The sequence below is a fragment of the Coenobita brevimanus genome, chromosome 45 (genome assembly GCF_032717465.1).
Source record: "Coenobita brevimanus isolate Jiangsu-jjx chromosome 45, ASM3271746v2, whole genome shotgun sequence".
Lineage (NCBI taxonomy): Eukaryota > Metazoa > Arthropoda > Malacostraca > Decapoda > Coenobitidae > Coenobita > Coenobita brevimanus.
Window position 1 is genome coordinate 14,659,959 of NC_136998.1, and position 13,811 is coordinate 14,673,769.

The window sequence follows — 13,811 nt, forward strand, 5'->3', positions numbered from 1 at the left end:
ACGTGCATCCGCTGGCAGGGCACCTGTGCACATCCTCGTACTCATTGGAGAGGCACTTACAGTTCTTCCTGCACGTACCACCTGCCTTGGCGCAGTCAGAATACTCCTGCCTTTTGCTACAGTCTACAAGAAAATGCTAGTTGTGAAGATATGTAACTGGGGATAGCAGTCAAAATGAGGCTCATTGGAAAGATTTAACCACAATGCTAGTTACAAAGATGTATAACCAATGAAACACTCAACAAAAGATTTGTTGTAAAGATATATTACTGAAGAAACAATCAACAGAACGTTAGTTGTAAAGGTATATAACTGGCAAAACAATCAAAAGAATGATAGTTAAAAAGGTGCTTACATTTAACGGAACAATCAGCAATCGGCGGAAATGAAAGTCGAGATAGATTTCTACAGACTACTTGAAGGTCCTCAAGGCAAGAAATCACGTCTCAAACATCTAGAACACGATCCACAATAGTTGCTATTACAGCCAGGTTCCTAGGTATACAGCTGTATTAACAGAGGCTAGAGGGAAGCAAAGTGTCCAAAAGACTGACCGATCCGAGAATCAAACTTGGGTGCTTCCATTTGTCAAGATCTGTAGCTGACTGAACAGTCAAGAGAACGATATTTCCAATACCCTCTGACAATTGCCGAAGAGCCTTGATTTTAGCATGTTTCTCCTAATGCTGTCCATAATAATGTGGTAATATTCAAAGGGCACTGTCACCATCCTAAGCGTCAACCATGTGCACTAAATGTTTCTACAGCTATAGCATTTAAACACTAAACAATCACAACAACACGACCCCCACACAAACGCTATGCGACGGTCTCCTCCCCGACTTTACTTCATGTTCCCCTACACAAGCATCATAAAATTCCCTGAAAGTAATACATGATCTCTCATCAAACCATCAGACCACCTCTTGATCACACACACACACACACACACACACACACACACACACACACACACACACACACACACTGACAATAAAAACGAAACTAGTAAAGAAAGAAAAATATTCACTCACTACAAGGCAATCTGAAAGCATTTCACAATTTTCATTCAAGACATAGAGCAAGCGTTAAAAAGTTTTTACATAGATTAGTTGGCAATCACTGAAAAAAGAAAAACACCATCTGTAATAAAACTATCCCAAATCATGCAAAGGATAATCTTAAATAACATCACTTCCCATATCGCTGTACCTGATCCCCAACATAGACTCTTACCTGAAGAATCAACCACCACCCACCTCTCCAAGTAATCTCACATTTAATGGCTTCAACAAGAAACAACCACCATTAAGAAACAATTTTGCACCCATAAATATAAAGAAAGCTTTCCATAGTACCAAAGCATATCCAAATACATACAGTCTTCTACACAGACAGGGAAAAAAATATAAAATATGGCTAGCCAACACTCTGTTAGGCACAAAAAAAAGCCCAATACTCTACCAAATCCAAAGGTCTTAATTCCAGGCTACAATCAAGTGCTGCTCCACATGGTACACTTCTTTCACCCAAACTTTTTACGTTATCTCTCTGTCCTGAAAGCTCCATTCCCTCCAGCAACAGCACTTTCCTTTGTCAACGTTTTGAATATAACTTCCCAATACCTTAAGCAGCAGCTCGAATCCAACTATACCTATAGTACTAGAAAACTGGCTTAGACAAAACAGAATGATTTCCCCACTCACCGAGTTAATCATCACGCTCTTCATTACAGACAGTAGAAATCTCGATCACAATCTCAGGTTTCTAACTTTAACCAACCTATCCCACTGCAGACACCCTAAAAATCAAACTTTGGACAAACACATGACATTCCTCAGCATACGAGTATGAGTAACAACTCTCTCTCTCTCTCTCTCCTACTCATCTGGCCACTTTTTCCCTGAACCTTCTGCCTTCATTCCTTCATTACAGCGTAAACGCAGAATCATCTTTTCTGGCCAAAAAATAAAAAAATAAAATAAATAAATAACAATAATATAGCGCTTTGTTACAAAAAATAGTAGCTACTTATGGAAATTATAAACACCGAAATTCCTTCCCTTGTAGCATCGAGACTTCGAGTGAACGTAGCGTAAGTATATAGTATTTCACTCTTAGTGCTTTTGGTAACAATGAGGAACAGTAATATGTAATATGTGTCAACAGTTACTTCCTGATAACTATTTGAAATTCTTTAATATGAGTGAAGCAGAAACCACTTCGATGCCGTGACATTACAAACTAAGACGTGTTCAAATTTGGGGGGATCATTATACTTAACCCTTCGTGGGCCAGGGGTTACCAAGTAACACGGAAGGCCGATGGGATCCCGGTGGACCCCAAACCTTAATGGTGTATTTCTGCCATATTCATAAAGTTATATCTACTAAACTTTGTACATATGTTGCCCAGGACACGGCACGTGGAACCAACCCACCAAGTGATCCTTTTTTTTAATTATTATTTAAAAATTTTTCCATTTTATTACAATTTTATTAAAGTTTGAGTGTGGAAGTACTGATTCTACACTTATTGAATGTCTGATTGTCAGTATTCTTGGAACAGGTTCTCATAATAATAACACGTTCATGTGTAAAATAAGTTAGCATAATCATAAAATAAAACTATCCCTGTAATGTTCAAATTTGGTACAAAAATTTAATTGTTACAATTTACAGTTTCTTGTTTTATCCTCTTGATGAGCATCTTCTGTATTACTACCACCACTTGCATTTTCAGAATTATCATCAGCACTCACAGGAGACTCAATACTACTCACGCTAATTTCGCTGTCTGATCGTTCAAGAACTTCATAATCATCAGCGTCGGATACAGATAAATCATCATCTGAATAATTTTCTTCTCGGTCACCTTCTGCCACCACCATTGAGGCATAAAACTTTACTGCTGGTATTGACATTGTCCTAATGTTTATAATCTGAAATATCTGAAAAAATATATATAAAAAAAAATTGTCACACGAAGGGCCAGGTGAGATCCTGGTGGACCCCACTGACAATTATTGCAATGTCACTCCTTAATCGTGCAAGAGTTTTTGCTCAAATTTTGTGAGGATATAAAATAACCATCTACAATAAAAGTCATGAGAGGCCAGGCTGTGAAAATAAAAAATGGCTTAATGGCAACATTTAAAAACATGCTGGGGTCCACAGGGACCCCATTTGCCCACGAAGGGTTAAATAAGAATACCATCATGCTACAAACGGTGTTAATCAAGTGTAAAAGGTTGTAGGCGGGGAAGTATCTTTGGATCTGGATAATTTAACTCCGAGATTGAGTAAAGACCACAAGTTGATTAAAGGCTTGGGACTAATTCTTGCTGATACGGACAACATTTGTAATGTTACCATGGTAGAAGAGGTAATGTGAATCTAATTCTGTGACTCGTTGTCCCATACTGCTTCCTAAAAAAAAAAATAATAATAATTTCGCTAAACTTAGAAGCTCACAAAGTAACTTTTCATGGAGACAACACTGAAACTCTTGCACATCTGACAGCAGTACTGAGTTTCACAATGGAGGCAGGCTATTAAGCAAATTATAAAATCTTGCGTAGACTGTAGGAGGTGTAATAACGTTCCTCAAAAACACCCAGGAACTCCTAGTTTGCCTTGTGATAAGACTTAATGAAAGTATTCATTTTGAGGTCACAAGCGATTTTTACACAAGAATGATGAGCATTGCCGTTGGTGATGGACCTTCAAAGTTTATACTTCGTCATTGATTTGTAATTTTACTCGTGTGATATGTTTGGATACTGTAGGATACCTTCATCTGGGGACAATTTTTAATATTCTCGTATCTGGGAGATTTGCTTGCACGTCCAAGAAGGATTATCAGTAATAATGGGTGAAGTTTTGTTGGAGCATCACTTCTAGTAACAGGTACATTAAGTGATCCTAATTGCATTTTAACCTTTTCATCCATGAACTGAATGTCCCTCTCCCTCTATTAACCGAACTTTCGTATGCTGATGACTTGGCTCCAGCTGTACCTATACACACCAGGATATTCACTCAGACAAAACAGAATGACTATTACACCAACTTAACTACGAGTAGTACCCTTTTCAGTCAAGACAGACACTGATCTCAAACACATCCTCAAGTTTCCTTCATCAACCAACCACTCTCATTGGAAAGACACAAAAATTCTAATCTTTTTTTTTTTTTTTTTTTTTTTTTTTTTTTTTTTTGCATAAACACACGGCAGACGAGTAAAATTACTACAAAACCGTCCAGACAACTCGATGCCATGAAGACACTCTGAGGCGCCACCTTTTGACGACAGAAAAAATCCCTGGAAAAGTTTATAAATAATGTATTAGCACAACCGTGAATTCTTCGAGTCCAAACTGGTCCTCAGCTTCGCAAAGCAAACATGGATACTATAAAAAAAAAAAATAAGTAAAAGAATAAAACAAAGCCTGAAGAACTATTACAGGATGCACCAAGACCACACATATACTGTACATCACTTGCATGAAGAAACAAAAATACTCCCTACCGAAGATTATATGAATATGAGGGACACACAGTTTAATGCTTCGGATCAAGACCTGTCCTACTTTGCAACTTAATGTTACATCACTCCCTTCCACAAAGACACAAGACTCGAACAACTGCCTAACACTACACAGAATATTGAACATCCCCCCTCCCCATCTCAACATCACACTCACAAACACATTCATAAACATGTAGCCATCACAGTCATACAAAACCTTTAGCCAAACAACATCCATAATGAACACCAACTAGACATACTATTTATCTGTCTATTGCTAGACCCCTTAACCCCTTAAGGAGTGGACACAAACAAATCGCTTCCATGTCGACCGGATCCCCGCCATTTCACTGCCCTCCCCTCAGCCCACACCCCCTCTCTCATATACCTCTCCACTCCATCCCTAAATCTCATCCTCGGGCTGCATCTCCTCTCCCACCCTCCACCTCATTCAGATATCCTTTTCTTCGTTAGTCTCTCACTCTCCATCCTCTCCACATGGCCAATAACCTCAATATATTTTTCCTAACGCTCTTTATCAAATCCACATCCACACCACAATGCTCATTCACTTCCTCATTTCTCAGTCTGTCTCTCCATGTAACTTCACATGGTCCTTTGAAATAACTCTTCCCACTGCAATCACTCTTGACTTTTGTCCTTCCAGCAGGGTCCAAGCTTCACTTACATACGTTACAGTTGGTATCACGATACCATCATGCAGCTACTTTTTTAACTTCCATGCTCACTTGCCTATTTCTCATCACTGCTTTCAAAGAACCAGCAACCTTTCTCTCTTGTTGTACTCTTTCAAGTACTTCATCCTCCAAGCTTCCATCCTTACTCATCACACTACCCAAGTACTTAAATGCACTCATGTTTTCCATTTCCTCATCATCCAAAGTCACTGTACAGTCATGGTCATAAAAAATCACCTATCCTCCGGTACCCCGTGCCTAAGGCTTGCTTCTTTGTGCGCAGCAAGTCATGGTGGAGTAGGAGGGGCTGAGAGGGAGGGGCCAGAGAGAGAAGGGAAGGTAGGTGGGGGGACGAGTGATGGTGCGAGGGTGGAGTGAGGGAGGGGAGGTAGAGGGAGAATGAAATGCGAAACGGTGATCACAAAATTTGTTTATTTTCTTTTATTGAAGGCATGATATAAAGGAGTTAATATTCGGTAGATAATGCTGCATCAAACCTTGTATAGCGGCGTCAAATAACAAGCTTTAGACAGATGGTATCAAGGACTGGTTCGTGAGAGAAATATACTGACGTGACAGATCAAACTTTACTACGGAGCCAGATATCCGTGTTTATCCGCGTATTTTGACGTCGGACGCAGAATGGAATCCAGAAGGCTTTGACTTCGGTGATGTTTCTATACGAGCGTCCTCTACCATTACTTATAATTAAATTTTGGAACTAAATATCATAATATTATGCAACCTTTGACACGGCTGTGTCCACTGTAAATATGACCATCCTCTCGCTACATACTCCCTTTATAGTCACCATCATGTCAACTGTTTTATGGCATCTCTATATGAAAAGGCAATTTATAATGATTGTACATAAAAAGTAAATAAATTTGATGTCTGTGCACATGGGTGGATATAATAACAATGTCACTCATAATCTGTCAGGAAGAAAATGAAACAAAATCCTACCCAAACTCCCAAAGTATATCTATGTCAGTGTTTACCGACATTGTTCAAGCCAAAGCAACCAGGAAAGCCTTAGCATGTAGTCCAGTAGCCTCCTGCCTCAATAACCTCTTGCAGTCTTCGCGGCACCGAGGAAACAATGTTGTTGATGGTTTGCTGGTTTTGTCTAAAGAGCTCCCACCCGTCCTTGGTGCGCTGGAGAAGGCGGGCCCTTGTCCTCCCGTTCTAGGGCTCCCACGCGTTATGAATCTGGGCCCACACAGTCTCGATGGCTCTGAGCTAATGTTTAATCTGTCACGTCAGTATATTTCTCTCAAGAGTCAGCCCTTGATATCACCACCTACCTAAAGCTTGATATATGGCGCCGCTATACAAGGTGTAATGCAGCATTATCTACCGAATATAAACTCCTGTATATCATGCCCTGAATGAAAGAAAATAGGCAATGTGATCACCACTTCGCATTTCATTCTCCTTCCCTTACCTACCCTCTCTCCCCTCCTTAACTCGACCCTAGCACCATCACTCGTCCCCTCACCAACCTTCCCTTCTCTTTCAGGCCCCTCCCTCCCAGCCCCTCTTACTCCACTGTGACTTGCCACGCATAAAGGAGCCAACCTGAGGCACGGGGTAACAGAGGATAGGTGATTATTTATGACCACGACTGTACATTCAGAGAATTCATTGCTCTCGAAGACCATAACTTTACTATTCCCTATATTCATCTTTACTGTAGATTCCGTTTCTTACACACTCTCCCAAACTCATTCACCAAGCCTTGCAGTTCCCCTTCATCTTCACTTAACAACAGAGCATCATTTGCAAATAACAGTACAGGAAGTTTCCAAAAGCTGCCCTATCTCATTGGGGCCGCTCCAACATCCACTGCTCTATCATGTATCTCTATTATAACCCCATCCATACAGAGCTTGAACAACCATGGAGACATGACACATCCCTGTTTCAATCTAACATTCAGACAGAAAATTCATTCAGTTCACTATCCACAAGCACTGCAGCCTTAGCATCCTCATACATGCTCTTCAGAGCATTCAGCAACTTCCCATTTACTCGATACACTCTTAATATTTTCCACATTCATAGTTTATCCATTCTGCCATATGTTTTCTCCAAATCCATGAAGTCCACACAAAATTTCTTTCCTTTTTCTAGAAACTATTTCACTAAAAAGACCTAAGGATGAATATCTACACAACCTCTTCCATTCTTAAAACCTCTCTGTTCTTCTCTAATTAATTGCTATGTTATTTCTCTAACACTGTCAACAAGCGTCCTACCATATATTTTTCTCATTACACTCAAAAAACAAATGCTCCTATGATTATCACACATTTCTTTACCTGACTTCCAATCCTCCGGGACTCCCTTCCTCCCAGGCTAATCTGAACATCTTCCTTATCCATTCGGCTACTACCGTATCTCTCCCCCATGCTTCAGCATTTCACCAGGCACTTCAGCAATGCCTGGGGTTTTTCCCATTTTGATTTTCTTCATTATTTCCACTACTTCCATCCTACTGATCTCTTCATCCCCTCTCGCATCCCTCCTTATCCCAGCCATTCCCCAGCCACATATGCTAACCTTACAACTAATAATCTATCTTTCTGCTGCCAATCGCCGTTATTATGACACTCTTCAGGTACACTTATGCTACGCCATAATTACACGTACTGGAGTAAAAAAAAAAAAAATGTAATAATGTGGTTATCAGTCCTTGTACTGCTTCGTCCTTGTTTCATAGTTTTTTGCCACCTCCCATCCCCTCATTTCATATATATTATAAAAAGTATGTTTATACTGTATATGTTTCACTAATTTTTTTAAAGCCTCTGTGCGAGAATGTTCGGAAGGTTTTTGTGACTTAATGAACGCACTAACTTAACCGTTCCCATTCAAAAAGCCCCTCTTGAGCTGAATATACACTTCCGAAGATGAAAACAAGAAGGAGCAGTAAGAGAGTGGTAATACCCGCGTTTTCGGTTAGTCCATAAACGAACTTTGGCCATGCTTTGTACCTTTGACATTTACTTGACTGTTGTCAAATTTCAAATGCTTGAACTCTGCATGACCATTAACAAAACTCCACTAATGTTGGGCCATATTGGATTAAAAGTGTTTAAGCTAACTTTGCTCTGTGACATTCACATTTCACTTTTTATTCACAAAATAGAATAATTTAATCACTGGCTGATCTTAAACCGTTCGCCAAGTTAGTCGAATAGAATACAAACTTTTGTGCTAAGTAGCCTAAAGTTTGACCTTTCCCTGCGACCTAAACTTTTACCAAATACTCTCAAAGTCGACCGACTTGACCCTTTGCTCACCCTACCTTTCTACGAAGATTGGTCAAAATCGGATAAAAACTGCACTAGAGCCCCACCCCCAAGGGGGGAATCACACCAGCCACGAGCCAATACATATCTAGCGCGGCTCGGAATATGATCTTGATATTGACCTACTTTCACCAATTTCGAATTCAAAGGAGATTCCCATCCCGATTATACACCTGTAAGATTTTTTGGTGATACCTTGAGCGGTTGCGAAGTTATCATGATAACAGACATAAAGACCTTGACCTACTTTCACCAATTTCGAACTCCTAGAAGATTTTTATCCCTACTACACACGTGTAAAATATTGTGATGATATCTTGAGCGGTTGCGAAGTTATCGTAAGAGACACAGACACACAGACAAACTGAAAACAATACTCGTAGGAGATTTTCATCCCTATTACACACCTGTAAAATTTTGTCATGATATCGTGAGCAGTTGCAAAGTTATCGTGGTAACAGTCACACACAGACCTTGACCTACTTTCACCAATTTCAGACTCATGATCGATTTTTTTCCTACTACACACCTGTAAGATTTTGTGATATCTTGAGCGATGGCGAAGCTATCGTGCTGACAGACACACAGACACACATACAGACAAATACAAAATACAAAATACGGTTTTGCAATTTTCAGCTAAAGGGCTAGAAATATGAAAGAAAAAAGAGAACCGAATAGAGAAATAGGTAGTTTTGTAGATTGTGCTTCACCGTGTTAGCATGATGTTTTAGTTAATTGAGAAGCTTTTAGACAGAGAAAGGCATGTTTAAGAAGATTTGCAACCTCTGTTTGAAAGTTACAAGGGACATTATATGCTACGGATTGTGGGTGCGTATGAGCCATCCCTACACATAGTGTTTACCGACACTGATACTGTTTGTTGTTCTGAAAAGTAAAAGACAAATGAAACATTAGCCACTTACCTATGCAGCATAGACAGTGCGGGTAAGAATCGCCACACAAGCCTGGCCTGATGTGATCACACCATCCCGGAATTCCTAAGAAAGAAAAGCAATATCCTCCGGCATTTGCACACACCGACCTGGGCCACACATCAGCTGCCACAACACTGCAAATGAAATAAGTATTACACCAATAGGATCATGGATAATATTTATGCCTACTGACTGCAGGATGGCCGTTAATTCGCATAATGTATTATTGTCTTTATCTTTCCTTGGACTACGAACTACAGTACATTAGTCTTTGTAAAGTCGATAAACAAAGACAAGGGGGACTCTGAATCCACAATTCTGGCTGGCTTAAAAATCGAGCTCTGATTCTTTCCGTTGAAGGACTGCCGGCTCTGCTTCATGATTTGACCCGTTGTCAGTAATCTCCGAACAAAATTGAGGAAGATTCCTTGTGTGACGACTCTCTTTAGCTTATGGGAGACTTCTCACAATGAATGGCTTCGAATAACAATGCTAATCCCATAAATCCGATGACGTATCCAGTGCAGTATTCAGGCTAGCTTTAGAAGATTTATAAATTTTGAGGGAAACCTCTTCAGTGAAAGTTTCGGTTGGCACTGCATCTAACCTCCGTACGACGAAATATCTCCCCTAGGCTGAATAGCATCATTTGGAGGTAGCAGGAATAATAAATGTCAGTGGAATGAAAAAGTTGAATTTTTTAGTATCATAGTCTTTTATTTTACACTCCCTTCACTGCAAAGTATACTTGACTCTCTAAGCTGTATCTGTGCTGTACAATACACGTGAAATATTCCCACATCTATTAATTACCCGTAAGCTAAATAAAATCGCCAGTTGTTAAGCCTTTCAATCAGGTTACGATTTTTTCCTAATTTTTCTATCTTCTGGTGATTCACTACGGCATAGATTTTTCACTACGTCATAGATTTATCGAACTGCAGAAGTTAGATACAGCTTTCATTTACGTCATGACAAAAAGATCACTGCATGGAGGTAATGATAATAATTCAGTAAAATATTGCACGTCAGCGGATTCAGTGAATCATACGATGTCTGACATAGTAAAAAGGATATATGAAACTCATTTTAAATCTTCTCACACAAGAAGACTTGCCTAAGATAAATATGATCGTCATTCAGAAGTAAGATAATTATAACACTGGTGATTTCTGACGCAGCAAAGTTAAAGCATCAGCGAGAGGATGTCATGTATACAGTAATGTAGATACTGCCATATTTTATTATTTAGTTTCGGGGAGAACCATTTATGTCTAACTCTTCCCATTCCAAACGTTTCGTAAAGTTTAATATATATATATGTGTGTGTGTGTGTGTGTGTGTGTGTGTGTGTGTGTGTGTGTGTGTGTGTGTGTGTGTGTGTGTGTGTGTGTGCATGTATTAAAAAAAATACTGAAAGACGTCATCGTAGTGATGCATTTAATTCAGTTTATGGAGACAACTCTCGTAATGATAGGGTTATCAACCAGCTACGGGGAAAGTCAGTAATTTACTATTTTGTGTGCTTGGTGTGAGCATAGGTATCTCTGCGTCTTTTTGTTAAATACTGTTAAGGCCTCACGATCTTAGTCTGTCTCGAAAATACTTCCTTGGGGTGAAAGGAGTGAACTACCACTGACTGCATTACCAAGAGAAGGTGAAGTAGGATGGCTTAAGAGTCATGATTATTTTCTTCAAGCAGGTAATTAAGGCTGACAACTGACTTTCTAAAGCCTTAGCTATCCCAAAGAATACAACGTGTGACTATCGAATTTTCATTGAAACCCCTAATTGTACTGATGAGTGAATAGGAACAAAGAGGAAACAGACTTTACTAGAAAACCTTACCCACTAAAGAACTGAACACTGTGCCTTTCATTTCCGACCTGGATTTGCTCACTGAACAGCTGGCTTCCTTCTCAGATGGTACAAACGAGGGCAAAAGAAAAAAAATACTATTTTAGTTTGAGCGCACAAAACCAATTGATTTCTGGCGATGAATGACCACGGTGGGTGGGAAGGTGGTACGTGAGGGTAATCCTCAATTACAGTACCTCCACCTGATATCATTCCTTTACCTTCCCTACCGTAACTCATTATCCAGAATTTACCAAAGGCTGTGTGTCACTTTCTTTTGTCCTCACCTGTGTGTTACTTTCTTTTGTCCTCACCTGTGTGCCGACTTAACGCTTCCAGAACGTCGTTTATTATATTCTAGCTTCCAACAGATGATGTACTATGGCATAACATAATGGGACTCTCGTGCTTACTGGATACCCGTAATGGAATTTTTTTTTTTTTTTTTTAAACTGACACTCGTCCTCTCGGCTGTTTCGTCGTCTTTCCACGATGCTTGGCGAAAATACCTGTTTAATGGGAGGGGAACCTTCTTTGTGGGGGAAGTCGGTCTCCATTGTAAAAATTTAATGTTTTTTAGAATATATTTTATTTAGTATTAATTTTATGCCTTTAATCTTTCTTTTTGTTTCGTGTTTTAGACTTTTTTTTTTTCTTGGTCCGTGGTATTTAGCGGTATACGATCATGGCAGTTACGCCATGTCTCATTATTTCCCCCTTTTGTTGAACTTCCTCTAATTCACTCTTTTATTGCTTTCTTTAATCCCCTTTTAGATGAACAGGAAAAGAAACAAAGGAGCGGGATGCTGATAACAGAGAGGGGGAAGGAAAAAAAAGACGAAGGAGAAAAGAAGATAAATGTACAGGAGCAGGAAAAGTAGGAGAAAAGTAGAAGAATACAGTTGAAGAGAAACAATTAAAAAGTCGTGGTCTGCTAAGGAGAGAGAGAGAGAGAGAGAGAGAGAGAGAGAGAGAGAGAGAGAATAACGTTTTACCCTACATCTGACGAAGTCAGTGAAGCGTATTGTTATCATAGGGATCAACAACAATAGGTGGCGGACAGCTTTCGTTTCCGGGCCAAACTCAGAAAGTATTCACTGCAGAGTCATGAAATGTCACATAATTATATGTCTTGCAATGAACTTGTGCCTTCTGATAAGTAGAATGCCGTGCCTTAAGTTGTTTATTTGAAAATAGTAAGAAGCTAAAAACAAAAAACAAAAAATATCAGATTTCAATGCTACCTGCGCAAGGAATCTGAAGGACCCAATGCATTTTTATATAAAAACTTTGCAACAATTACACCTAGGGGGCAGAAATTGTACATGATAAATAATTATATGAATATCTAATCATGAAGTTTCATGACTGTGATTATTGTGTGTGTAATCATTAAAAAAAAAAAAAAAAAAAGACTGCCCAAATGTAAAAAGCACAAGTCTTAATTTCATCAAATCTGCTCAAAACTTCATTATTACCATGGATAAACTAAAAATTTTTAAGTTTTAATGTTTCTGTGTTATACAGAGGGGAGAGAAGAGGACAGTTATGCCCTTGGTTAAGTATGCAAGGAGGTGGGGGATAAGTGCTTGGTCAGACGGAGGGTTGCAACAGCGTTGCGTTGTCTATGTTTTACCTTACATTTGTAGGCCCAAACTGATAAGGGTCTGGAGGGACCCGGCTTCTAATTTTCATCTTTTACCGAATTTCCCCTAATTCCATCTGTTATTGCTTTCTTTTATCACCTTTGGCTATAACATGGAATGAAATAAGAGAAGGGTATATAAGTAAAAGAAGCATGAAAGGAGAGAAAGATGAAGGAAAAAAGAAAGAATAGAGAAATGTACAGGAGCAGGAAAAACACAGTTGAGTAGAAAGGGGGAAAGAAGAGGAACAATTAACAATTCAGGGTCTGTGAACATAAGATTTTTCCATCATTTGCTAGTTTTAAACTTCTGTAATGTCATATGTCAGCAGAAAATATCAAAACGGTTAACTTGCCACGGTCCAAACAGCTGAAAAGTCCGTTTTCATGTTGGGGGAGGAATCAGAAACGTGTCCGTAAGATCCGAAATTCATTATAACCAAGTCCATCGAAGAGGATTTACATAATTGTTACGGAATCTGTGCCTGCTTTGAGATTTAGCTAACATTTTTAGGTACTGTGTGATAAACTTAGTTTGTATTCATATTCATAAGAAACCTTGCAAGTTTCTTGGTACTGCTGTAAATTAAAGCATATGTTAAGCATGGTGTGATTGCAGTTCATTCTCCCAATTCTTTATTTATGTCGTGCAGTCTCAGCGTTTAGTGAATAGCAATCCCATATCCGCAGTGCTTTCTTGAGGTTCACTTCAACCGGTTATTGCCACTTACCTTATGATGGGGGGACAGTGAGGCTCGGGAGGCAAGATAGCTTCAGCTTCCGCCTCAGCAGCTATCACCCTTACTTCCTAAACCACAAAAAAGAC

General features: G+C 39.3%; 1 protein-coding gene and 1 long non-coding RNA gene across 2 annotated transcripts in view; both read right to left on the reverse strand.

Annotated features, from left to right (window-relative positions):
* LOC145398443 (uncharacterized) overlaps positions 1–11,166 on the reverse strand; it is a 20,555-nt gene extending 9,389 nt beyond the window's left edge. Inside the window, exons 1-3 of the mRNA XM_080271325.1 lie at positions 11,132–11,166; positions 9,472–9,617; positions 3–123 (exon numbers count right to left, since the gene is read on the reverse strand). Coding sequence (XP_080127451.1) covers positions 3–123; positions 9,472–9,617; positions 11,132–11,166 — 302 coding nt within the window. The remainder of the gene's footprint in view (positions 1–2; positions 124–9,471; positions 9,618–11,131) is intronic.
* A 2,543-nt stretch (positions 11,167–13,709) lies between these two features.
* The window catches only part of LOC145398366 (uncharacterized), a 44,749-nt gene continuing 44,647 nt past the window's right edge, over positions 13,710–13,811 (reverse strand). The window contains exon 3 of the long non-coding RNA XR_013897121.1: positions 13,710–13,793. This is a non-coding gene — a long non-coding RNA (uncharacterized LOC145398366). The remainder of the gene's footprint in view (positions 13,794–13,811) is intronic.